The sequence below is a fragment of the Trachinotus anak genome, unplaced genomic scaffold, assembly GCF_046630095.1.
Source record: "Trachinotus anak isolate AG129_WGS33_773 ecotype Australia unplaced genomic scaffold, CSIRO_AGI_Tana_v1 ptg000023l, whole genome shotgun sequence".
NCBI lineage: Eukaryota > Metazoa > Chordata > Actinopteri > Carangiformes > Carangidae > Trachinotus > Trachinotus anak.
The window spans coordinates 475,786-502,023 of record NW_027273874.1 but is presented as its reverse complement, the minus strand read 5'-3'; the positions used below and the strand labels follow the sequence as shown (position 1 = coordinate 502,023).

The 26,238-nt window shown below is 41.7% G+C and overlaps 4 protein-coding genes across 5 annotated transcripts; 1 reads left to right on the top strand and 3 right to left on the bottom strand.

The window, feature by feature from the left end:
* The first annotated feature begins 559 nt into the window (after positions 1-559).
* LOC139606796 (N-acyl-aromatic-L-amino acid amidohydrolase (carboxylate-forming) B-like) lies at positions 560-5,346 on the top strand. 2 transcript variants are annotated; one of them, XM_071459149.1, is made up of 7 exons: positions 560-1,335; positions 1,663-1,924; positions 2,011-2,206; positions 2,345-2,438; positions 2,540-2,647; positions 2,766-2,878; positions 5,098-5,346. In XM_071459149.1, exons 2-7 carry the CDS (start codon positions 1,674-1,676, stop codon positions 5,344-5,346), a joined length of 1,011 nt encoding a protein of 336 aa, XP_071315250.1. In that variant the 5' UTR covers positions 560-1,335; positions 1,663-1,673. The 2 variants fall into 2 exon arrangements, with proteins under 2 accessions (XP_071315250.1, XP_071315249.1); XM_071459148.1 differs by lacking the exon at positions 560-1,335 and having other exon boundaries at positions 1,366-1,924.
* A 40-nt stretch (positions 5,347-5,386) lies between these two features.
* On the bottom strand, positions 5,387-12,677 carry LOC139606797 (claudin domain-containing protein 1-like). Its single transcript, XM_071459150.1, has 4 exons — positions 11,086-12,677; positions 9,500-9,607; positions 9,118-9,255; positions 5,387-7,827 (listed from the first exon to the last, which is right to left on the bottom strand). The coding sequence occupies exons 1-4, from the start codon at positions 11,375-11,377 to the stop codon at positions 7,607-7,609; spliced, it is 759 nt and encodes a 252-aa protein (XP_071315251.1). The 5' UTR covers positions 11,378-12,677; the 3' UTR covers positions 5,387-7,606.
* Positions 12,678-22,478: 9,801 nt separating this feature from the next.
* Positions 22,479-22,877, bottom strand: LOC139606620 (GATA zinc finger domain-containing protein 15-like; the record flags this gene model as incomplete). Its single annotated transcript, XM_071458881.1, has 1 exon — positions 22,479-22,877. A coding segment is annotated over one exon (399 nt), but the record flags the coding sequence as incomplete, so codon positions are not given.
* Positions 22,878-23,153: 276 nt separating this feature from the next.
* On the bottom strand, positions 23,154-24,518 carry LOC139606619 (probable serine/threonine-protein kinase clkA). The gene has a single exon (XM_071458880.1). It carries the CDS (start codon positions 24,516-24,518, stop codon positions 23,154-23,156), a length of 1,365 nt encoding a protein of 454 aa, XP_071314981.1.
* Between the last annotated feature and the right edge of the window lie 1,720 nt (positions 24,519-26,238).

Sequence of the window (26,238 nt, the reverse complement as noted above, 5' to 3'; positions counted from 1 at the left end):
ATCAATGAGGATGTATTGTAATCACTTTTCATTTAGGCCCATCAAGAAGTCATAACATGTCCAATACTTTGATTTATCACCAAATACTGTAAAACTAACCTCCCTCAGCCGCAGATGTACATTATATTTAATACTAATTAGGAGTACTATCAAATGAGCATGTTAACACATTAAGCTATGATTGTGTACCTGGCAAACATGATATCTGCAAAACATCAGCATGTTAGCATGTTAGCATGTTAGCATGTTAGCATGTTGGTATTAGCCTTAAGCGCAAAGTATAGCATCACAGAGCTGCTAGCATGGCTGTAAACTCTCAACTGTAAAATCCTTAAACTAATGTAATGTAATGTCCTTAAAGGAAATATTTGTATATTTAAAAACAAAAATTGCAAACATATTAATATAGATACCGACCTTTAAAATCCAGTATTGGTAGGGCTACTGTAAATAGAAGCAAAAAAAAAAATATAGTAGGATTTCCTATTTTATACTAAGATAAAACCAACACAATTTAAGATATACAAACAAAAATTACCTATATAAAAGGCCATCTCACAGTGAACAAAGAGAAACAGAGTGAGTTGTTAAGCTATTCTTTAAAAATAGGTTTAAGATGAATTTTGCTTTAAACTTCAGTCTGTGTTCTCTTTAAATCATCAGTTGGTTCACGTTATTTTCCCTGCGAGAAGAGCTGTTTCTTCCACTGTGCACATCGCAGGCGCCTCTCCTGCTGTGTCATGCCAGCAGATTTATTTTTAGACAATTTTGTGAAAGGCAGACTGGAACCTACCATCCTATACATGGGGCAGAGAGAAACAGGGAGTTGGGGAAAGTTGGGAGGGGCTTAGGTTTTGGTTGACCTCACAGCTGCTGGGACCAAAGGAAGCAATCGATGCACCAGATCACACTCAGGACACACCCTGCCTACGATACAGTATAGTACAGTGCAGTGGACAAGAGGTGGTAGAGGGACGGTGAGAGTTTGCATAACAGGCAGCTACAGCCTGTACAGAGGGGATGGGAATGCTGAATCAGTAAAACTGCATGAAAGCCTGGGAGAGGGTGGAAGAGGGTAAACGCCAGGGGGAGAGGGAAGAGAAAGGTAACAGCCAGGGTAGATTGGGTAAGATGTACAGGATGATGCCTCGTCATTCCTTTCATCTCTTATTTGTGAATGTGGAGCTGACAGTTCACCCTGTTTTACCTCAGGCTTTCCTCCTCAGTTAAGAGACTTTAAACAGACACCACCTAAAGTGGTGCTTTAGGACGGTAAATTTGTAGGGTTTAAAGCCGGAACTGCTTCTTTACAGTTCAGCAAGCCAGAAAAGCGAGGTAAGGTTTCACAAATCAATATCTCTGCTTTATGTTGCAGTGTTGTCTACAATGTACCTAGTGACATCAGCACTGGTGTAATTGATACCGCCCACGAAGTCAAACGAGGAAATCTAATTTGTAGTTTGGCATCATTTGACATTGTAACATACTGAATAAAGACAGATACAAATAGAGTATTGACAGAAAATGCAAGTGAATCTGTGCATGCAGTCTGCTCAAAACTGGATGCATAATACTGTATAATGCATGAGGACTAAACCACAACATAGACCAGTTGCAAACATTTTAAATTTCTTGCAGAAATTGCCCCTGTATCTCTGCCAGCTCTTAGTCTGATGGAAGTAGACGAGGTGGTGTGTTTACCAAGGTTGCCCCGGGTCGCTGTGTGCGGTGGCACCCATGGCAATGAGCTGTCTGGGGTGTACTTGGTGAGGGAGCTGCTGAAGGCAGAGAAGAAAGTGAGGAAGAAGGAGGAAGAGGAGCCTGTGTCAGTGCAGATGGTGCTGTCGAACCCACGGGCCATGCAGCAATGCCGCAGATACATCGACACTGACCTGAACCGCTGCTTCACGCAAGCCGCCCTCAAGTAAGGCGGCAGTAAGAGGTGATGATGATGCCCGTGGTGACGGTTTTGATGATGATGAGTTGTCATTTTGTATCTTTGTCTCCTAGTGGTTCCACGTCAGACTCGGACCCCTACGAGATGATCAGGTCCCGAGAACTAAATGCGATGCTGGGTCCCAAAGGCAGTCCTAAGGCGGTGGATCTTGTTTGTGACCTCCATAACACCACTGCTAACATGGGCCTTTGCCTCATTGCGTACTCTGACTGTGACTGGATCTGCCTGCACATATTCAGACACCTTCAGGCAAGCCAGAACAGTTAATACACACAGAAGTCAAATAGATTCCCCCTGCATGTTTGAGAAACTTTCCAGAGGAGGGTACATAGAATTAAAAGTGATTATGCCAGGTATCCAACGTGAAGTCTGACATGTCTTTTTCAGAGGCAGATGCCAGATATACCAATAAGGTACATCCATTTCGATGTCTCCTGTAAAGAATCATATTCCCTTGATTCGGTGGGAAAACATGGCTTTGGTAAGATTTTCATTTTTACTACAAACTAACTGCTCATTAGAAAGATAGAAAGAATGCTGGATAATTTGTGATGTTTGCCATCTAACACACATTTTCTGCAGCCATGGAGATTGGCCCTCAGCCCCACGGTGTGGTGAGGTCAAACATCTATACAGCGATGAAAGTTGGTGTGCAGCATGTGCTGGATTGGGTCCGTTCCTTCAACTCAGGTACAATTAAACACAGGATACCAATGAAGTGTATTTGCAAGTCCAAAATGTCACTAGTTTTGCAAACTTGTTGAACTTGTTTAGACCCTCTTTTAGTTTGTTCTGTTTTTATTTACAGGTACTATTTTTGAAGCAGGATTTGTGGATGTGTTCACCATGGTTAAACACATCGACTACCCAAGAGACAAGGAGACTCGCAACATTACAGCAGCCATTCATCCTCAACTCCAGGTACAACCCGAAATATATTTGTAGCTTCAGTATTTAATAGAGTTTTGCCCTTTGCCAGATTTAAACGTGATTGAACCCAGTTACGTAAGTTTGAAACATCCATGGACAGGATAAAATAACAAACAAAATGAAAATAAACTGCTTAATACTAAAGGACAGGACTACACAAAAGAAACAAGGACTTTTGTCTAAGAAAAATAATCAACCTTTGTTAAAAGGTACTAAATATAATGTCGGGATGAATTGTGTCTGGTATCTGACCTCACCTTCTGTTCACAAAACTTTCAGACTATACCCAGGATTAGTTGCAACACAGGGTGGGGCCACTTCCTGGTAAAATTGCTTTATGCTAAAGACCAATCATGACGTCCACAACATGGTTTTCATACCATCACAAAAGCTGGTGGTTTACATTGTGAGTTAAAGGCCTCCACAAAATTTCATTACGCCATTGGACATGGGAAACTTGTTTAAAGAATGAATCATCAAATCTCTCTTGCAGGTCTGTAATGTCTGAATACTTGCATAGGTTGGGCCATTCAGTATTTGATATTATTACAGAGATAAACAAATAAAGTGTTCATTTGTCACACTTACAGTTAAATCATTACAATTAACTCGATTTTAAGCGAGCTTAAGTGAGCTTCTTTCAAGAAATTTCCTGTCCTCTCAATGATCGGTGCCAAATTACGTGCTTCAAGGAAACTTCCTTAAATATTATTAGGAAATGATTCAAGATTCAATTTAATTACCATTATTCATCATTTGCTACTCACAAAAAAAACCAAAAATTATATAAATGAATGAGTAATAATATAAATCATAAAAATAAAACAATTTTCATAGTGGTCTGTGGAGGGTGTGAATTCAGTAGTCTCACAGCCTGAGGAAAAACACTCCTCCGAAGTCAGCAGCAGATAGTTGTGTATCGCCTGCTGGGTGGCGAATCATGTGGATGTTCTGGACTCATGAAATTAAAAAATGATAAAAGTGTTTGTCTGATGTCCAAGTTGTTGCAATGCTAATTTTAAAAAGTACAGGGTGTTGGTTTCAAGAATAGAAACTTACAATATGAGCAGGATAAGAAAAATAATGCAAATAATGTAACTGTGTGAATGGTGATCACATTGTAAATGTGATAAAATCAGTAGAAAACAGGAACGGACAGGTGGATTGTGACAGGAAGTATTTGATGATACTGACTGATAATGATGCTTTCTCATTGTTGGAGACTGGCGTGACAAGCAGGCTCCCTATAAATAGCCAGCATTGTGATTTTTACAGTGCAGGTTTTGACTCACAGGTGCTGATTGAGATCTGTTGTAATTTTTAAGACTATGTTGGTAGTGTTTGGCAGCAATCCCATCAGTCAGAGAACAGTGTTTGTCTCCTCATGCCAAAGCACACACAAACTTGTCGCCATGAACTGGAACAATTCACTGTTGTTTTAGTTTACAACCATTTTAAAGAAACTGAATTCATGCACACTGTAAACACTAATACAACGTTTCGGTCATAGACTTTAATAAGGCATCAAACTTTAGGAGCATTAATGGATTAATACATCACCAATGAAAGCATGAAACACACAGCACAAATGTTAAATTAAAAATTTGACATTTTGAAGAACACTTACTTAGTTAGATGAAAGGGTTGAAACAACTCTTAGCACAGCTTGCCTAACTGGGAGACAGTTAGCTTTGCTTAGCATAAAGATAGGAGATAGAGGGAATAGCTAGCCTGGCTCTGTTCACAGCATCTCTGAAGCTCAAGAACATTTTTTATCTAGAAATTTAAAAATGACAATTTGTGGTTTTGCAGGATGCCATTTGCAAACTGTTTCTTGGCTGGGCAACCATCTGCACAGTGATACACCAAGAAAGATAACATCAGCACATAATTGCCAGTAAAACCACAACTAGCCAGCTTGCTGCACAGATTAAACATACTGTGTGTTAATAAGTGAATTTCAGAGGTGCTGGTAGGTTTCCTACTCTCAGTCAAGAAAGCGAATAAGCACGTCCTTTAAAAACTTTAATCATTTAACAGTTCTTATGACCACTGCTCCTTCAACTACAGTATACAGCCCTGTTGGGAACCATTGTTAGCTGCCCGGCTGCTTTAAAACCTCACATGCAAAGTGGAAATTAATTTACAAATTTAAAGCTAACAGGTGTTGCTCTTTCGCAATCAACCCAAATGTCTGCATTTCCCCACAGGACCGAGACTTCTGCCTGCTCCACCCTGGAGATGCGCTGTTCCAGACTTTCTCAGGTGAAACCCTGAGGTATAAAGGCAATGAACCTCTTTATCCTTTCTTTGTCAATGAATGTGCGTATTATGAGAAGGGCATCGCTCTCTCCCTGGCCAGAAAGAGGCATGTGATGATTCCTGCAATCCGAGTACAGACAGAGGAGGAGCAACAACAAGCAAACGAACAGGGATTTGCATCAGAAGAAGAGGAGTGAGGATGGGCTTTTAAAACATGAGACTGATGTGACTATGAAATAAATTTTTTAAAAAGCGTTTATTGAAATGACAGCAGTTGCTTGGAACACGCAGCATTTGCATGTGTATGCTTGCATACACTCACACACAATATTTAAGTGTACAATTATTGACCATCTCAGCTCACAACTGGAGAATGAACAACACATTTACTGTAGATTCACAAAAGCACAGTCATAGAGCTGTTATATTTATGATACTGTGGATTCAGGGATAGAACTTGTTGTATTTAAAGGTTGAATATGTTGAATAGAATCTGATTTATTAGACCAATATCAGACCACACAGTGCATCATAAATTTCATGAAACCTTGTAAGTGTTGAAACATATAGCATGGTTTTAAAGGTAATAATGGTGTTTTTTTCTCAATGTATTTGATTGTCTGGAAATTTACATTGTCAAAAAATAGAAATTCACTAGCAAGTACTACAGCAATATTCAGGATATGTTCAAAAATAATTTAAGTGCAAAGGAACACTGTAGCTTCTCATAATATGGCCTTTAAAGTACATTCATAATGCCTAACAGGGAAAGCCCATTTCCCTTAAATCCGGTTGATTTAGTTCATTTGTTTGTTTCTTCCATAATGGTGATAGCAAAAAGGAATACATTAATAAAAAAAATCTAATCAAATAAATAACAATAAACACAGGTAAATTCACAAAAAGAATGTGGAAACCAATTTACGTGAGCATACAAGGTCAACAAAACAAAACACTCAATGGTGAAGAAGCACGACTATGTTGAATACATGGCTTTTTCATCTTTTCTACAAAAGCCTACAAAATTTGTCATAACATTAAATATATGCTTGAAAACAGCAAACAAAACAAGATACGATAGTACAGTCTGGCCTTAATAGTTGCCATGAATAAATAAATAAATGTCACTTAGGTTACATAAAGGGTGGATGTGAAAGTCAATCTTTAGTAATGATATAAACATAAATAAAGTAATAGTCATAGTCTTTGTGACTGTTTTGAAGCAGCTGAAAGAGAAGGCTGATTGTAACAGCAAACCTCAGTCAAAATAAATGTCTTATGTTTTCTTTGTCTTGGTGCAGTGCTACAGAGACATACTCAGGGTTAGTCCAGTTCACCTGTATGTTATTGCCAGGTGTTTGTGTGCAAGTACAACAAAGGGGATGTCACCACACCCAAATGGTATCACGGCTGTGTCAGTGAAACATTTGCTGTGTCCCAGTTCAATACCACATACCTCATATGTACAGTAGACTTTATATTATGCACTATTGTATCTATAGTGTTTGTATTAGCAGCAGGAACTCATACAAGATCATGCTGCTTTTCCAACATTTGTTTTTTGTTTAAACACAAAAACACTCTGTGTCTACAATTTGATTTAATATTTACTGGCTGTGAGTATCTTCTCCATCGCTTTGTCCATTGCATTACCAACACAATATTTAGAAATTTGGCAGAGTCAGTATGGATACCAACATCTTTAAGTATACTGAAAGGAAAATTCTGTTTATTACAATTTGGGTCTTATTTAGATCATTTTGGACATTTAATTTAACATTGGACAGGGAATAATAAGAGCACAGCAACAAATCTGACAGGGCAAGAAACAAGCCCTACTAAAGTAAAACTGAAAGAGGATGTTCAATGTCCAACAATGCACAGATAAAATGCATGCACAACTACAGCAAATACAACAGGTTGAACATGTTTGTGCAACGATAATAATAATGATAATAATCAGTCGCCTTCAATTTCTCATCCAAATCAGTTTAAAGCATGTTTGATCATGCTAACTGGCCGTTTTTCTTAGCCTGTCAAACCTACTTTTAAGTAATGTTGTTGCATCCCTAAATGTCTGCAAGTAACTTGGCAAGTACAGTCTTTTTATTATCTGAAGATATGAATACACTATATGTTGGATTTAATTCATGTGTTGTATGAAACTGGGACACACCTAATGCTTTTCAGCTTGGTGTTAAGTTATTCTGAACCAGACATATGCTCTACTATACAAATCTTTCTGGTTGACATTTTTTTTAAACCAATTCCATAACCCCTAAAAAGATAGAAATCAAATCTTTTAATGCAGCAGATAGGGTCACTATTAAAGAGTACATGCACTTTAATCCATCAGAGGGCAAAACGCACAGATTAACCCACATCCTCTGAGATCAATATAAAACGCTTCTTGGTGTAAGAATGGGGTATGAACTTAAATAGGGCAGGGATCATAGCCTATGCCACTCGGTATGCAGTCATGCGGTAGTAGTTCTGACTGTGGCTGCGTGCCGCCCACACCAGCAGCGCAGCAGCCATCATGTGTAGGGGTGAGGAAATGAGGGCCAAGTAGAGGGACCAGCCCAGAGAGCCATCCACCTTATCAGGCAGCATCGACACCCTGTGGAGCAGGTCCATTCCTGCCAAGTAGCAGCACACTGTGGCTAATGTGCAGAGACCTGCAGGGCAAAGGACAATAGGTTGTAAGGAGAGACTTATTCAGCTGTGACAGCATTTCCTAGCTAACCAGGTTCAAATGGGTGTTTAGGGTCGATATTTCTGTGCCTGACATTTCATATACATACATTTTTGGAAATGTCAAACACAAATACACAATACTCTTTCAGGATGGCTTAATGTTGCATTGCTTTAGTGCAGTTGATGGTCATTCATTGCTGACTCAAAAGTCATTACCTGCATTACCTTAATGGAGTGCAACACTGACAAGGTACCAGCCTGTAAAGTTAATATAGCGAACATCATAGCAAGCAAGACATTTTTACATACAGACCATCTGCCTTTTTTTTGGAGTTGTGTTTCTGGCCACCTGACAACTGTAAATCTAATATTCATTCTCCTTTAAGCTCTGATTAGTCTGCACCAACTCCTGAAGGAAATATCTGGGATTTAGCTACTAAATGCTCCACTATGTTCACCTGCAGGTTGCTAACTGTGTCTGTCTGCTGTTTGGTGCTGGGCAGGTGGATTTGTGGCTTGTACAGCTTTAGCTGTCAAACATAAGCAAAATAAAAAAAGAATAACTTGTAATGACTTGTAATGAAATATTTAAGTTAAAAGATTAAAGTTTAGGAGTGATCGTGTTGCTGGCACTGTGGAATGGAACCATGACTAATCTAATGTTATATAGCCCAGTCATTTTTTAGTCTCAGGATGGCAATTTTGGCTTAGACTAAAATATCCCAGCAACTATTGGATGAATTACTGCAACATTTATTACAGATATTAAAGTTCCAAATAAACAATAAATCCAAATAACCTTGGTGATCTGATCATCTGACCTTCTGTACAACACCATCATCAGGTAAAAATTCTAACTTGTCTAGTATTTTGGTTTATTGGCAAATACGAACTGAACTAGTGACATTCCCAATGCCCAAACATTATACGTGCTTAACATCAGTTTATTAGCATTGTCATTGTGGGCATGTTAGCATGCTGACATCACAGTGCTGCTTGGATGGCAATAGACTTTTGTTACCTATTTAACATTTAAAAAAAAATAAAGAAATATACACCAATTAGCCACAACATTAAAACCAGTAACCAGCCCATGTGATTCAGACTTGGATTTCCAACACCAATAGCTTGGACTGTAGTTCAAGCTCAAACTACAGTGGCACGTAAACCAATCATAACCTTTGGTTTTGAAATTCATGCCAAGCTTAATTTACAACTTTGGTAACACTTCTGGGTCAAAATTAACAAGTAAGTGGATGAACAAGTCTCACCAGCCAGCAGGTGAAGTACTCCTATGCCAAGGGTGGGGGTGAGGCTACGACAGAGGCAGGCACAGAACCCGGTCAGGCCTGCCAACACTACCAGGCCCAGGGACACGAGTGGTAGCAGAAACTGGCACCTCCATAGGTCTAAACATGCAGACACAGGAAGGTATGAGTCACCGGCATCACAACACCTGTGGCCTTCATTTACCCACTGTTTTTTGCAAGACAGAAGACAGTGCCCTGATCTGGGGCAATATTCAACATCATATATTGGTCATAATTTATACACTAAACAGAGAAAAAATGAATCTGGTGCAAGTTTACAGCTTACAGCTTCATGCATCTTATAATATTTAAATATGGATAAAGTTGTTGCAACTGAACTTACAGGTGCGCAGCATGTCCTCGCCACTGTTGTGGTTTCCTGGCTCTTTGTACTTGGGAGTGAACTGCTGAGGTAGAGTGAAGCTTCGACACTCCAGCACCATCTTGGCATCTGAAAGAGGTTATTCAGTTAAAGAACCAGGGTTTGAGATAAGTCACCTATGCATTAATAGACTTTTTTCCTAGCGTACTTTACGTTCCAAGAAGAAACTAGCTGGTTTTAACTTTAGCAGATGAATAAAATGAACTTGAAAAGAACTAGTGTTTTTGGTTATATGGCTTAAAATACACAAACATGTTTTGTACTGAAAATGTTAAAGATTTCATAATTTGAACTCAAATAACAGCATGAAAAAAGTTATTTATTTTTGTGGGTCATAACATTAACCTTCAGAAAAAAGGAAAAAAAAAAAATATCAAAAATATTTTGTGCATCTAGAATGGCCAGATTACAGTGATCTACTAGGGGGCTCCAGGATAAAAATTTGTTGTTTGACCCCTACACTCACACACATGGCAGTTTTATCATTCCCCAGGCACACAGAAACCAACCAGTACTCTAGAGCTGAAATTATCGGTTGATTAATCAAATTGCTGCATTGACACAAAATTACTTTTGTGAATTTTGATAATTAATTAAAAAAGTCACTTTTTAGCCAAAATGCCAAGTATTCACTTGTGCCAGCTTCTTGAATGAGAAAATTTACCGGTTCCTGGTTTTCTGTAATGGTTAACTGTACTTTTTTTTGTTTTTGATTATTGGGCTGAAAAAAAAAGCAATTTGAATTGAATATACTAACAATGAGGGCATTTCCTCACTATTCTATATACTGAACGACCAACTGATTATTAAAGACTCCGATGATAATTGTTGAGAAGTAATGACAATGAAAAGTAATTGATGGTTGCACCTTTACAGTACTCCAATGATAGGTAAGGGTAAGCATTGCCTTGCTCAACATCTTCTGTGTTCAGCACTTGACACAAATTTTTTTTACCATTTCAATTTAACTGTGCAACAAATAGGCTCAATATAAACCAAAACAATTAAGGGACAGGGTCACAAGATCCCTCTTCAAGACCAGGCTCTTTAGGACGGAGGCTGGAGGAACCATCATAGTTGCTCATTGAAGCAAATTTATAGCAAATTTGCCATTAATCAATTCATAGAGACAGAAATTATATTGTATGGCCCCATTGGGCAGTTGCCCACTTTTCCTGGTTGATAATCCAGCATGAATCATGAGAAAATCAGGAAATGTATCAGGTAGGCTACTTTCAGAACAGTGGGGAGTGTTGTTTGCTGATCTTGTGGGTTTTTCAAAGATAACTAGGTATTTCTTTGTTTAGTTCAGTGACTCAAATGGTAGTGCATGCCAGGCATAAACTGGAGGTGATGGCACCCATAACCCAAGGCTCATAAACTCCCAGCAACCTGTTGGAGAAAGAGCCACACCTGCTGTCCTCCGCAGACAAGGTGGGGCTTGTAGTTAGAAGACATTGTGTGGAGGCATAATTGAATGACTCGCTGCAGAAATCTCACCGTGTAACAATGTCACTGCGCAGGTGAGGTCAGTCATATAAACCTACCTGGCTCCTTGTACCAGTGAGCGTTGGAGGGAACCAGCACACACCGCCACCAGAGGCCCACAGTCCCGTTGAGGCGGAACAGCGTGTCGCTGTAAGTTTTCTCGTCAAACTCCCCATCCATGAACTCTTCATACAGGGACCGCAGCTCGGACACATTGGCCTCACCGCGCACGGTGGGGCTGCTGTACTGGTACCAGTGCTGCGTCCCGATGGCCACCGACAGGTACACGGTGGCCAGTATGCTGAGAACACAAGCGATGACCAGGGCTGTGGCGTAGCGGTTATCAACCATTGTTCACCGGGCGCGTCGAAAGGGGATTAAGCGGATGCCAGTGGCCGAGTCGTCGCGCATCAATGTTATCAATCCGCGATGCTTCCTGTTCCCCACTCTTACCCAACCCACTCCTGCATCGCCAAAAATGCTAAATACACCGTGCAGTAGCCAAGAACAGGCTTTTCTTTCAGTGACTGATGCTCATCTTCACTGCTTAACAGTCAGCGTCAGCATCCCTGCAGCCTGGCTTGGATGCGCCATCTGTTCCCTTGTCCCACTTCCACAGATGGTGGATGGCCCGACGCTGCGCCAGACAGCCTGTCACACAGCTATAGTCCGCAATAACAACCTCTAGTCCCCAGCAAAGAATTTCAAACGGGCCTGCACTATAACACACGCTACGTCCGAGCAACACCGGCCCGCATCTGCAAATTGCACGGATCTGTTCGGGTGCACCCAGGATGATAGGAGTTGTAAACACACTAATCCATGTGTTTTCCTCTTCCGGTTCCGCTGATCAGCAGATGTAAAAATAACCTTTTCCCAACTAGACCTGTCCGCTCCATCCGCGTTACTGAGGGAGCAGTGAAACACACGTCAGTTTTGGGGGCAAGATGAGCAACACAGCAGCAGTAGCAAAATCAAGTATTCAAGGAAATAGTTCAGGATGTAAATGACTCATTATTATTTAATCTGCTGAACAAATGTTTGGCTTTGCAAAAAAATTAGATGATTTCTGCAAAATGCTTGTGTGGTCCCAACAACAGCTCTAAACCTAAATATATCCACTTTACTTTCATATAAAAGAAAAACAAGGTAGACATCTTCACATTTAAGAGGCTGGAACCAGAGAAACCTTTTAGGGGTTTACTTGTAAAGTGATTGAAAGATAACCAAATTCACTGCAGAATAATTTCATGTTGATACATGATTGATCTACTAATCTAACTGCTTCAGGTCTAGGTCACAAGTTGTGCCTTTGAAAACAATTTGTAACATTTTGTTCCATTTATAGGAATTAAAAGCATTTTATCATCATTCATTTGAGATCTAGGTCAAACATGGAACCTACATTGAATTTAGGCAATTTGACAACCAGCAGGGTCATGTTTTTTCTTCATCTTACAAGTGCAATTCCTAAGCAACAAAACAGCTTTGTTTAAATTGATATATATAGCGAGGTTTTAGAAGTAGTGAGATCTTGAGTCCAAGCTCTTTGAGTCCCATCCATCCTCAAAAGAATAAGTAACTATAAGTAAAAATGGTTTTAAAATCTTCTCTACACTGCCAGGAATTCTGGTGGGGAAACATTGAATCCATTATCTACTTATTTCCTTGTGTTTGCTTAAAATAGTCAAATTTAATGTTTAATTTTGAATCTAAAAATTAAAAGAGACAATTGAATTGTTAGATACAATTGGGTAATTAAAAAAAAAAAACAAAAAAAAACTTCCCCTGGTCACTCAAACTCCCAGAAAATGGGCAAAGGATCAGTGATAATGACAGTGGTTTTCCTGCTACAGCCTTACTTTGTCTAGTATATTAGCTAATGTTAGCTAACATTACGTAGATACTGCTGCATAACATACAATGGGATTTGTTGGTGCTATGACTCATGCTTGTGCAGTCCAGTGACTGTCGCTAAAGAAAGAAGAAATCAAATGGCAGGGTTTGATTGTCTGTAAAGATAACTGCTTTCATTAAAGCTCTTAACCTTAAACATATGATCCACTTTCTCGATACCCAAAATAACAAAACATCACATGAGAGACGACCATAATTTTTACTTCAAGATTTTATATTCTGGTCATTGTAAAGTTTCTGACAGAAATTGTAAAAACTGTAACTCTCACAGAATACAGCTATGCATGAGTACATAAATACATTTGGTATAAATACGATAAGTGACAGTGCATTGTTTAGACATATAATGTACACCATGACCCCTGATAGAACTATATGGGGTTGGAGTGTGTGGCCCACTATGACCTGCATGTGTTCCTTCATTTGATTTAAGACACAAACCCAAACATTAATTTCACATGCATTTAGAGACCAGTAAGGTTTAGGTAAGACACTATAAGCAATTGTCACTAAGTTAAATATTGCTATAGCACAGTGCTGCACAGTGAAACAAGATCGATGGTGCAAATATTGTCTGACATCCCAGTATTTCATAGATAGTGTCCTTATATTGTTGAGCTAATTATTCCAGTGATGATCCATAGTCCAGGAGCTTAGAGTTGGCTGTGTCATTCTGTCCAGGTTCCTGGACGTTCCCACACAGAAATGTGTTCAGTTCGACAGACATATCTAATCTATTGTCATTAATGTGTCTGATCAGTGCAAAGTTGAATTCAGTGAGTTAATTCAAAGCTGTGTCACACATACGACAAACATGAAACTTGGGTTTTTACTGATAACAAAGTCTTTTTTCATACCAGAGATGGCAGTCATGTTCTAATGGTAAGTCAAACAGAAATTAGTTATTGCTGGCTTGACAGTAGCCATGACAACAACACCAGGCAGGATGCAGTGACTAGACTGATCTCGTGGCTTACTCCACTTGAAGCTGTAAATGAAGAGAAAGTAAAGCAAAGCATTAGTTTAATAAAGAAATATTCTGCCTTTGAAGTTTTTTTGAATGAAGAAGCCACTCAGTATTCCTTACTTATGCCATCCACAGTGATGGAGCTGCCTTCAATGTCGAAGCCAGTGACGGTTGAAGCTGCATTGATCAGAACACTCGCAATCTGAGTGTTATTAGGGACAGATGTGCTTCTAAAGCTAAGGATCATGTCGTTGATGATTGATCCATTTCTGCAGATGGAGTGAAAAGATACTGTATGAAATGTCAGATTTAGGCTACAATTCTTAAACTGTGTGTTATGTGTTAACAATTTACCTGAATTCCACCACGTCCAAGGAGTTGAAGGAGAAGGGGAATTCCCTTTGGTACAAAGGTTCAAGCTGCAGAAACAGACACAATGAAGGATTATGTACATCTTTTTACATTAAACCTAATGATATTTTATGACACTTGTGTTTAATAATACTATTCTGGTTCTGTGGGTGGTCTTCCTGATAAATTTAATGCAAAATAATACAATGATACTGTAAGGTGTACCCACACCAGGTGAGTGAGACTTACCTGTCTCTTTATCATGGAAGCTCGGTTTCTAAAAGCAGCAGATGATGTATCCAGCAAGTCACTTGTAAATGTGTTGAGAAGAGACCTGAAAGTCACCCGCCTTGTTGTGAGTGCTATAGTTGTTGTTGCTACAGTTGTTGTTGCTACAGTCGTTGATGCAGCAGTTGTAGGATTCAAGGTTGTAGGTGCTGCAGTTGTTGGATTGGCAGTTGTAGGTGCTGCAGTTGTAGCTGCATTTGAAACTGGACTTGCTGTAAAACATGTTTTAAAAGAATGAGTAAATAAGATTTAGTTTTCACTTTTTATCTAGTTTTGAAGTTGCATGTCACAATTATTAACAAATAATTTTCATGACAGGCATCCCAGCTGTATACAAGGTAACACAGAGAATATCTAATCCTGGCACACATGGAACCTTTGAATGAATGGACTGAACTGTACAACACTGAAAAATGACCTCCATGACTTCTATACCTTCATTTCTTGTAAAACAACATCATTTGTAACTGATTCATTGATTGATTGATGACAGTAACACATTGTCTTGTTGACTTACCTAATACTTGGATTGTGCTGGGATTTATGGTCACGTTAAACACATTGGTGGTAGTATTAACAGCTTCTACTAAGGTTTGAGCAACAACACTATTCTGGGGTAGATCTTCAGTAGCCCGATTGAACACAATCCCCAGTTCTGCTTCAGTTCCATTCACTCGTATTTGGCGTGAAGAAGCAGGCCTGTATCATGAAACCAAAAGAGAGACGTGTGATTTACAGATGACACTATCAGTGCTGCAAGTGACAAATTCTGCATATGAAGTGAAATAAGTGAACAAATGTTTTTACCTGAACTCTTTCACAAAGCACCGATTAAAACGATCGCCAAATCTTTCTCTGTATATGACATTACACTGAAAAAGAAAGCAAAATTTTTACCATGGTTAGCTTTCAAGCACAGTTTTCCTAATATGACTGTAAAATGTAATGTAAATTCTGCTGAAATTAGTTTTCAGCTCAACAACATAATTGTCTTTGATCTAAAATATTATCCAATCATTCGCTCAGACAAGCAATGAAGAATTTATTCAATAAGGAATTTTACTCACTGGCCCCACAACTCTTTCTTCAAGATCTTTGAATCGCCTGCTGTCTCGGTCTTTGAGATCATCTGAAAATGGCTCTTGTGGCAAGTTTGCTGAGACAGTGTAAGTAGGTTCAGGAGCCAGGGTGGTTGTTGCTCCAGTGGTGGATGTTAGAGCTGGTGTCATACGTGTAGCATTTACTGTTGTCATAGCAGGTGCTGTTGTTGTTGACGCAGGTGTTGTTGTTGTTGGGGCAGTTGTTGTTGTTGGAGCAGGTGTAGTTGTTGTTGGGGCAGTTGTTGTAGTCGAGGCAGTTGTTGGAGCAGGTGTTGTTGCTGTCAGGGGAGTAGTTGTTGTTGGAGCAGGTCTTATTGTTGTTGAAGCCGGTGTTGTTGTTGTTGGGGCAGGTGTTGTTGTTGTTGTTGTAGTCAGGGCAGTTGTTGTTGTTGGAGCTGGTGTCGTTGTTGTTGGGGCAGTTGTTGTTGGAGCAGGTGTTGTTGTTGGAGCAGGTGTAGTCAGGGCAGTTGTTGTTGTTGTTGTAGTCAGGGCAATTGTTGTTGTCGGGGCAGGTGTTGTTGTTGTTGTTGGAGCTGGTGTTGTTGTTGTTGGAGCAGGTGTAGTTGTTGTAGGGGCAGTTGTTGAAGCAAGTGTTGTTGTTGTTGGAGCAGGTGTAGTTGTTGAGGCAGTAGTTGTTGTTGGAGCAGGTGTTGTTGTTGTTGTTGTTGGAGCTGGTGTCGTTGTTGTTGGGGCAGTTGTTGTTGTTGTTGGAGCTGGTGTCGTTGTTGTTGGGGCAGTTGTTGTTGTTGTTGGAGCAGGTGTCGTTGTTGTTGGGGCAGTTGTTGTTGTTGGAGCAGGTGTTGTTGTTGTCGGGGCAGTAGTTGTTGTTGGAGCAGGTGTTGTTGTTGTTGTTGTTGTTGGAGCCGGTGTTGTTGTTGTCGGGGCAGGTGTTGTTGTTGTTGTAGTCAGGGCAATTGTTGTTGTCGGGGCAGGTGTTGTTGTTGTTGGGGCAGTTGTTGTTGTTGGAGCAGGTGTTGTTGTTGGGGCAGTAGTTGTTGTTGGAGCAGGTGTTGTTGTTGTTGGGGCAGTTGTTGAAGCAAGTGTTGTTGTTGTTGGAGCTGGTGTCGTTGTTGTTGGGGCAGTTGTTGTTGTTGTTGGAGCTGGTGTCGTTGTTGTTGGGGCAGTTGTTGTTGTTGTTGGAGCAGGTGTTGTTGTTGTTGGGGCAGTTGTTGTTGGAGCAGGTGTTGTTGTCGGGGCAGTAGTTCTTGTTGGAGCAGGTGTTGTTGTTGTTGTAGTCAGGGCAATTGTTGTTGTCGGGTCAGGTGTTGTTGTTGTTGTTGTTGTTGGGGCAATTGTTGTTGTTGTTGTTGGAGCAGGTGTAGTTGTTGTCGGGGCAGGTGTTGTTGTTGTTGGAGCAGGTGTTGTTGTTGTTGGAGCAGGTGTAGTTGTTGGGGCAGTAGTTGTTGTTGGAGCAGGTGTTGTTTTTGTTGTTGGAGCCGGTGTTGTTGTTGTTGGAGCAGGTGTAGTTGTTGTTGGGGCATTTGTTGAAGCAAGTGTTGTTGTTGTTGGAGCAGGTGTAGTTGTTGGGGCAGTAGTTGTTGTTGAAGCAGGTGTTGTTGTTGTTGTTGGAGCAGGTGTTATATTTGGGGCAGTTGTTGTTGTTATTGCGGCTGTTGTTGTCGGGGCAGTTGTTGTTGGAGCAGGTGTTGTTGTTGGAGCAGTTGTTGTTGGGGCAGAAGTTGTTGGAGCAGGTGTTATATTTGGGGCAGGTGTTGTTGGAACAGGTGTTGTTATTGGGGCAGTTGTTGAAGCAGGTGTTGTTGTTGGAGTAGGTGTTGTTGGAGCAGGTGTTGTTGTTGTTGGAGCAGGTGTTGTTGTTATCGGGGTAGTTGATGTTGTTGGGGCAGTTGTTGTTGGAGAAAGTGTTGTTGTCTGGGCAGTTGTTGTTGTAGTCGGGTTAGTTGTTGTAGTCGGGGCAGTTGTTGTTGGAATAGGTGTTGGGGAAGTTGTTGTTGGAGCAGGTAATGTTGTTGTCGGGGCAGTTGTTGTTGTTGTTGGAGCAGGTGTTGTTGTCGTCGGGGCAGTTGTTGTTGTAGTCGGGGCAGTTGTTGTTGGAATAGGTGTTGTTGTTGGGGAAGTTGTTGTTGTTGGTGCAGCTGTTGTTGAAGCAGGTGTTGTTGTTGTCGGAGCAGGTGTTGTCGTTGTTGGGGCAGTTGTTGTTGTAGTTGGGGCAGTTGTTGTTGTTGGAACAGGAGTTGTTGTTGGAGCAGGTGTTGTTGTTGTTGGAGCAGGTGTTGTTGTTGTTGGGGCAGTTGTTGTAGTTGTTGTTGTTGGAACAGGAGTTGTTGTTGGAACAGGTGTTGTTGTTGTTGGAATAGGTGTTGTTGGGGAAGTTGTTGTTGGAGCAGGTGTTGTTGGGGAAGTTGTTGGAGCAGGTGTTGTTGTTGTTGGTGCAGCTGTTGTTGAAGCAGGTGTTGTTGTTGGGGCAGTTGTTGTTGTAGTCGGGGCAGTTGTTGTTGTTGGAATAGGTGTTGTTGTTGGGGAAGTTGTTGTTGTTGGTGCAGCTGTTGTTGAAGCAGGTGTTGTTGTTGTCGGAGCAGGTGTTGTCGTTGTTGGGGCAGTTGTTGTAGTTGGGGCAGTTGTTGTTGTCGGAACAGGAGTTGTTGTTGGAGCAGGTGTTGTTGTTGTTGGAATAGGTGTTGTTGGGGAAGTTGTTGTTGGAGCAGGTGTTGTCGTTGTTGGGGCAGTTGTTGTTGTAGTCGGGGCAGTTGTTGTTGTTGGAATAGGTGTTGTTGTTGGGGAAGTTGTTGTTGTTGGTGCAGCTGTTGTTGAAGCAGGTGTTGTTGTTGTCGGAGCAGGTGTTGTTGTTGTCGGGGCAGTTGTTGTTGTAGTTGGGGCAGTTGTTGTTGTTGGAACAGGAGTTGTTGTTGGAGCAGGTGTTGTTGTTGGAATAGGTGTTGTTGGGGAAGTTGTTGTTGGAGCAGGTGTTGTTGGGGAAGTTGTTGGAGCAGGTGTTGTTGTTGTTGGTGCAGCTGTTGTTGAAGCAGGTGTTGTTGTTGGGGCAGTTGTTGTTGTAGTTGGGGCAGTTGTTGTTGTTGGAATAGGTGTTGTTGTTGGGGAAGTTGTTGTTGTTGGTGCAGCTGTTGTTGAAGCAGGTGTTGTTGTTGTCGGAGCAGGTGTTGTCGTTGTTGGGGCAGTTGTTGTAGTTGGGGCAGTTGTTGTTGTCGGAACAGGAGTTGTTGTTGGAGCAGGTGTTGTTGTTGTTGGAATAGGTGTTGTTGGGGAAGTTGTTGTTGGAGCAGGTGTTGTCGTTGTTGGGGCAGTTGTTGTTGTAGTCGGGGCAGTTGTTGTTGTTGGAATAGGTGTTGTTGTTGGGGAAGTTGTTGTTGTTGGTGCAGCTGTTGTTGAAGCAGGTGTTGTTGTTGTCGGAGCAGGTGTTGTTGTTGTCGGGGCAGTTGTTGTTGTAGTTGGGGCAGTTGTTGTTGTTGGAACAGGAGTTGTTGTTGGAGCAGGTGTTGTTGTTGGAATAGGTGTTGTTGGGGAAGTTGTTGTTGGAGCAGGTGTTGTTGGGGAAGTTGTTGGAGCAGGTGTTGTTGTTGTTGGTGCAGCTGTTGTTGAAGCAGGTGTTGTTGTTGGGGCAGTTGTTGTTGTAGTTGGGGCAGTTGTTGTTGTTGGAATAGGTGTTGTTGTTGGGGAAGTTGTTGTTGTTGGTGCAGCTGTTGTTGAAGCAGGTGTTGTTGTTGTCGGAGCAGGTGTTGTTGTTGGGGCTGTTGTTGTTGTTGTTGTTGTCGGGGTAGTTGTTGTAGTCGGGGCAGTTGTTGTTGTTGGAATAGGTGTTGTTGTTGGGGCAGTTGTTGTTGTAGTCGTGGTAGTTGTTGTTGTTGGAATAGGTGTTGTTGTTGGGGAAGTTGTTGTTGTTGGTGCAGCTGTTGTTGAAGAAGGTGTTGTTGTTGTCAGAGCAGGTGTTGTCGTTGTTGGGGCAGTTGTTGTTGTAGTTGGGGCAGTTGTTGTTGTTGGAACAGGAGTTGTTGTTGGAGCAGGTGTTGTTGTTGTCGGAGCAGGTGTTGTTGTTGTCGGAGCAGGTGTTGTTGTTGTTGGGGCCGTTGTTGTTGTTGTTGTCGGGGTCGTTGTTGTAGTTGTGGCAGTTGTTGTTGTTGGAATAGGTGTTGTTGTTGGGGCAGTTGTTGTTGTAGTCGTGGTAGTTGTTGTTGTTGGAATAGGTGTTGTTGTTGGGGAAGTTGTTGTTGTTGGTGCAGCTGTTGTTGAAGCAGGTGTTCTTGTCAGAGCAGGTGTTGTTGTTGTCGGAGCAGGTGTTGTCGTTGTTGGGGCAGTTGTTGTTGTAGTTGGGGCAGTTGTTGTTGTTGGAACAGGAGTTGTTGTTGGAGCAGGTGTTGTTGTTGTTGGAATAGGTGTTGTTGGGGAAGTTGTTGTTGGAGCAGGTGTTGTTGTTGGTGCAGCTGTTGTTGAAGCAGGTGTTGTTGTTGGGGCAGTTGTTGTTGTTGTCGGGGCAGTTGTTGTTGTTGGAATAGGTGTTGTTGTTGGAATAGGTGTTGTTGGGGAAGTTGTTGTTGGAGCAGGTGTTGTTGTTGGTGCAGCTGTTGTTGAAGCAGGTGTTGTTGTTGGGGCAGTTGTTGTTGTTGTTGGGGCAGTTGTTGTTGTTGTCGGAGCAGGTGTTGTTGTTGTTGGGAGAGTTGTTGTTGTAGTCGGGGAAGTTGTTGTTGGAATAGGTGTTGTTGTTGGGGAAGTTGTTGTTGTTGGTGCAGCTGTTGTTGAAGCAGGTGTTGTTGTTGTCGGAGCAGGTGTTGTCGTTGTTGAGGCAGTTGTTGTTGTTGTCGGGGTAGTTGTTGTAGTCGGGGCAGTTGTTGTTGTTGGAATAGGTGTTGTTGTTGGGGCAGTTGTTGTTGTAGTCGTGGTAGTTGTTGTAGTCAGGGCAGTTGTTGTTGTTGGAATAGGTGTTGTTGTTGGGGAAGTTGTTGTTGTTGGTGCAGCTGTTGTTGAAGCAGGTGTTGTTGTTGTTGAAGCAGGTGTTGTTGTTGGAATAGGTGTTGTTGTTGGGGAAGTTGTTGTTGGTGCAGCTGTTGTTGAAGCAGGTGTTGTTGTTGTCGGAGCAGGTGTTGTCGTTGTTGGGGCAGTTGTTGTTGTTGGAACAGGAGTTGTTGTTGGAGCAGGTGTTGTTGTTGTCGGAGCAGGTGTTGTTGTTGTTGGGGCAGTTGTTGTTGTAGTCGGGGCAGTTGTTGTTGTTGGAATAGGTGTTGTTGTTGGGGAAGTTGTTGTTGAAGCAGGTGTTGTTGTTGTCGGAGCAGGTGTTGTCGTTGTTGGGGCAGTTGTTGTTTTTGTCGGGGTAGTTGTTGTAGTCGGGGCAGTTGTTGTTGTTGGAATAGGTGTTGTTGTTGGGGAAGTTGTTGTTGTTGGTGCAGCTGTTGTTGAAGCAGGTGTTGTTGTTGTCGGAGCAGGTGTTGTCGTTGTTGGGGCAGTTGTTGTTGTCGGAGTAGTTGTTGTTGTTGTTGGGGCTGTTGTTGTTGTTGTTGTCGGGGTAGTTGTTGTAGTCGGGGCAGTTGTTGTTGTTGGAATAGGTGTTGTTGTTGGGGAAGTTGTTGTTGTTGGTGCAGCTGTTGTTGAAGCAGGTGTTGTTGTTGTCGGAGCAGGTGTTGTCGTTGTTGGGGCAGTTGTTGTTGTTGTCAGGGTAGTTGTTGTAGTTGGGGCAGTTGTTGTTGGAATAGGTGTTGTTGTTGGTGCAGCTGTTGTTGAAGCAGGTGTCGTTGTTGTCGGAGCAGGTGTTGTCGTTGTTGGGGCAGTTGTTGTTGTAGTCGGGGCAGTTGTTGTTGTTGGAATAGGTGTTGTTGTTGGGGAAGTTGTTGTTGTTGGTGCAGCTGTTGTTGAAGCAGGTGTTGTCGTTGTTGGGGCAGTTGTTGTTGTTGGAATAGTTGTTGTTGTTGGTGCAGCAGTTGTTGAAGCAGGTGTTGTTGTTGTCGGAGCAGTTGTTGTTGTTGGAATAGGTGTTGTTGTTGGGGAAGTTGTTGTTGTTGGTGCAGCTGTTGTTGAAGCAGGTGTTGTTGTTGTCGGAGCAGGTGTTGTTGTTGTTGGGGCAGTTGTTGTAGTCAGGGTAGTTGTTGTAGTCGGGGCAGTTGTTGTTGTTGGAATAGGTGTTGTTGTTGGGGCAGTTGTTGTTGTTGGTGCAGCTGTTGTTGAAGCAGGTGTTGTTGTTGTCGGAGCAGGTGTTGTCGTTGTTGGGGCAGTTGTTGTTGTCGGAGTAGTTGTTGTTGTTGTTGGGGCTGTTGTTGTTGTTGTTGTCGGGGTAGTTGTTGTAGTCGGGGCAGTTGTTGTTGTTGGAATAGGTGTTGTTGTTGGGGCAGTTGTTGTTGTAGTCGTGGTAGTTGTTGTTGTTGGAATAGGTTTTGTTGTTGGGGAAGTTGTTGTTGTTGGTGCAGCTGTTGTTGAAGCAGGTGTCGTTGTTGTCGGAGCAGGTGTTGTCGTTGTTGGGGCAGTTCTTGTTGTAGTCGGGGCAGTTGTTGTTGTTGGAATAGGTGTTGTTGTTGGGGAAGTTGTTGTTGTTGGTGCAGCTGTTGTTGAAGCAGGTGTTGTTGGAATAGTTGTTGTTGTTGGTGCAGCAGTTGTTGAAGCAGGTGTTGTTGTTGTCGGAGCAGTTGTTGTTGTTGGAATAGGTGTTGTTGTTGGGGAAGTTGTTGTTGTTGGTGCAGCTGTTGTTGAAGCAGGTGTTGTTGTTGTCGGAGCAGGTGTTGTTGTTGTTGGGGCAGTTGTTGTAGTCAGGGTAGTTGTTGTAGTCGGGGCAGTTGTTGTTGTTGGAATAGGTGTTGTTGTTGGGGAAGTTGTTGTTGTTGGTGCAGCTGTTGTTGAAGCAGGTGTTGTTGTTGTCGGAGCAGGTGTTGTCGTTGTTGGGGCAGTTGTTGTTGTCGGAGTAGTTGTTGTTGTTGTTGGGGCTGTTGTTGTTGTTGTTGTCGGAGTAGTTGTTGTTGTTGTTGGGGCTGTTGTTGTTGTTGTTGTCGGGGTAGTTGTTGTAGTCGGGGCAGTTGTTGTTGTTGGAATAGGTGTTGTTGTTGGGGCAGTTGTTGTTGTAGTCGTGGTAGTTGTTGTTGTTGGAATAGGTGTTGTTGTTGGGGAAGTTGTTGTTGTTGGTGCAGCTGTTGTTGAAGCAGGTGTTGTTGTTGTCAGAGCAGGTGTTGTCGTTGTTGGGGCAGTTGTTGTTGTTGTCAGGGTAGTTGTTGTAGTTGGGGCAGTTGTTGTTGTTGTTGGAATAGGTGTTGTTGTTGGTGCAGCTGTTGTTGAAGCAGGTGTCGTTGTTGTCGGAGCAGGTGTTGTCGTTGTTGGGGCAGTTGTTGTTGTAGTCGGGGCAGTTGTTGTTGTTGGAATAGGTGTTGTTGTTGGGGAAGTTGTTGTTGTTGGTGCAGCTGTTGTCGAAGCAGGTGTTGTCGTTGTTGGGGCAGTTGTTGTTGTTGGTGCAGCTGTTGTCGAAGCAGGTGTTGTCGTTGTTGGGGCAGTTGTTGTTGTTGGAATAGTCGTTGTTGTTGGTGCAGCAGTTGTTGAAGCAGGTGTTGTTGTTGTCGGATTAGGTGTTGTTGTTGTTGGGGCAGTTGTTGTTGTCGGGGTAGTTGTTGTAGTCGGGGCAGTTGTTGTTGTTGGAATAGGTGTTGTTGGGGAAGTTGTTGTTGGTGCAGCTGTTGTTGAAGCAGGTGTTGTTGTTGTCGGAGCAGGTGTTGTCGTTGTTGGGGCAGTTGTTGTTGTCGGGGTAGTTGTTGTAGTCGGGGCAGTTGTTGTTGTTGGAATAGGTGTTGTTGTTGTTGGTGCAGCTGTTGTTGAAGCAGGTGTTGTTGTTGTCGGAGCAGGTGTTGTCGTTGTTGGGGCAGTTGTTGTTGTTGTCGGGGTAGTTGTTGTAGTCGGGGCAGTTGTTGTTGTTGGAATAGGTGTTGTTGTTGGTGCAGCTGTTGTTGAAGCAGGTGTCGTTGTTGTCGGAGCAGGTGTTGTTGTTGTTGGGGCAGTTGTTGTTGTAGTCGGGGTAGTTGTTGTAGTCGGGGCAGTTGTTGTTGTTGGAATAGGTGTTGTTGTTGGGGAAGTTGTTGTTGTTGGTGCAGCTGTTGTTGAAGCAGGTGTTGTTGTTGTCGGAGCAGGTGTTGTCGTTGTTGGGGCAGTTGTTGTTGTTGGAATAGTTGTTGTTGTTGGTGCAGATGTTGTTGAAGCAGGTGTTGTTGTTGTCGGAGCAGGTGTTGTTGTTGTTGGGGCAGTTGTTGTTGTTGTAGTCGGGGCAGTTGTTGTTGTTGGAATAGGTGTTGTTGTTGGGGAAGTTGTTGTTGTTGGTGCAGCTGTTGTTGAAGCAGGTGTTGTTGTCGGAGCAGGTGTTGTCATTGTTGGGGCAGTTGTTGTTGTTGTTGTCGGGGTAGTTGTTGTAGTCAGGGCAGTTGTTGTTGTTGGAATAGGTGTTGTTGTGTTTGTTGGTGCAGCTGTTGTTGAAGCAGGTGTTGTTGTCGGAGCAGGTGTTGTCGTTGTTGGGGCAGTTGTTGTTGTAGTCGGGGTCGTTGTTGTTGTCGGGGCAGGTGTTGTTGGAGAAGGTGTTGTTGTTGTTGGGGCAGTTGTTGTTGTTGTTGGGGTCGTTGTTGTAGTTGGGGCAGTTGTTGTTGTTGGAACAGGAGTTGTTGTTGGAGCAGGTGTTGTTGTCGTTGAAGCGGGTGTTGTTGTTGTTTGGGCAGTTGTAGTTGTTGTAGCGGGTTTTGTTGTTGTTGTTGTTGTCGGAGTAGTTGTTGTTGTAGTCGGGGTCGTTGTTGTTGTTGGGGCAGTTGTTGTTGTTGGTGCAGCTGTTGTTGAAGCAGGTGTTGTTGTTGGGGCAGTTGTTGTTGTTGTCGGGGGAGGTGTTGTTGACGTTTGTGCAGTCACTAAATCCATAGCAACTTTTGACAAGAATGATAAATTTAGAACTCATTCCAAATATTTGTAGTTTTCCACTAAATTTGTTAACATGGTTACATTGAACTGTATATATTGTGTGTTTGTATGTCTGTGTGTGTGTGTGTGTGTGTGTATATATATATATATATATATATATATATATATATATAAAATTCAAAACTTGTACAAAACCAAAACTGGTTTAATTACAATTAGTTTAACACCACTCAGCTTACCTGTTAGAATCAAGAAAATTGATATACTCCGTCTGACACCCATCCTATTCATGATTCTCTGAAATCAAAAAACACAGATGTTTCAGTTACAGACACATCATGTCAAAAAAATTGGTGTTCACTTTGTGGAAGACAAAAACAGACCCCTTCAAATAACACCAGGATCTTTTTTTTTTTTTTTCATCTTTTAGATTTAGTACATTAACAATACAAATATAATCATAAAATTTAAATAAAGCTTTATGGTGGAACAAAAAATAAATACCAGCCAAAGAGGGAGCATTGTCGAAGGATTTCACAACACATTACAACTGAGGATGGCAATTTTACTGATGATCACTTTTAAATATGAGATTACTGATTTAAGATTAAATTTTAAGATCTTGTTTGAATGGTTTATGAAAAGTTCAATCTCAAGTGTTAATTCATTTCAGTCATTTATGTTTTTGAAGAAATGCATGTACATTTTGCAAAAGAGGACATTAATAAAATGTGTTAGTATAATAAATAATTCACACACACACACACACACACTCGCACTAATAACATAAATGTAAAAGTTTACAGATAGATCTAAAAGCGTACTTACCCCAAATTAGAAAATATAAGATAAAAAGTTATTAATTCCCCCTTCTTTTTCTGGTGAAGATGTCTTCAAAGTGTTTCAGTGTTTTTTGTTTTTTTTATTCAGTCCAGTTCACACATATAATGCTGCAAACCTTTTCCCTTCTGTGACAGTCCCATTATGGAGTCCTTTATATAGTGGAATGGAACAAAAGCTACTGAGGTGACTCATTGTTAATATGTTTTTTGAAATGTTGTGGCACCTTAGTGATGAAAAAACCAAATGACAGTGTACTGTCAGTCTGTGAGATTCTTGGCACAGTAACACGGTATACTCCCTTCTTTTGTCCATTGAGATGAGGACAATATGCTATTGCATTCCATCATGTGAATGTTGAAGGAAGTTCTACCAGTCTGACAGTAAGTTATGACATGTAATGAATTACATGATAGATTAGTAAACTTTGTGGAAATCATGGTAGCCCCTAGAACCTTGACCTTACAATTTAGGGTCAATGGAAGCTCTCAAATTTTAAGCTCCAAGTTACACATTTTTTCCCCCAAATATTGACTGAGGCCTTTATTTACCTCAAATGTAGGAGGTTAGATGGTTTTATTTCAGGCAGGCTTGTATTACAGGCAGGCCTTTATTCCTAATTCTCTTTTTTTAATATGTATAATTTGTCATACAAGTATTTTAGCACAGTGCCTCATTTGGATTCACTCCTGGTTATGTGCTGCAGTAAGAATATTGCATTACAGCTGCTGGTATTTGCCATTACTGGTGCTTCTCTCCCTGCCACCCTCTTGCTCTCTCTTGCTCAGTTATGTTTAGTTATTCCTCTGCATCCTTTAGCAATAATGGTACATGTATTAAATGTAATTTGCTATAATGGAGGCGAGGTGCAGTGAATTGGAAGTGCACTTCTGCTTCCCAGCAACTCCCTGCAGCCA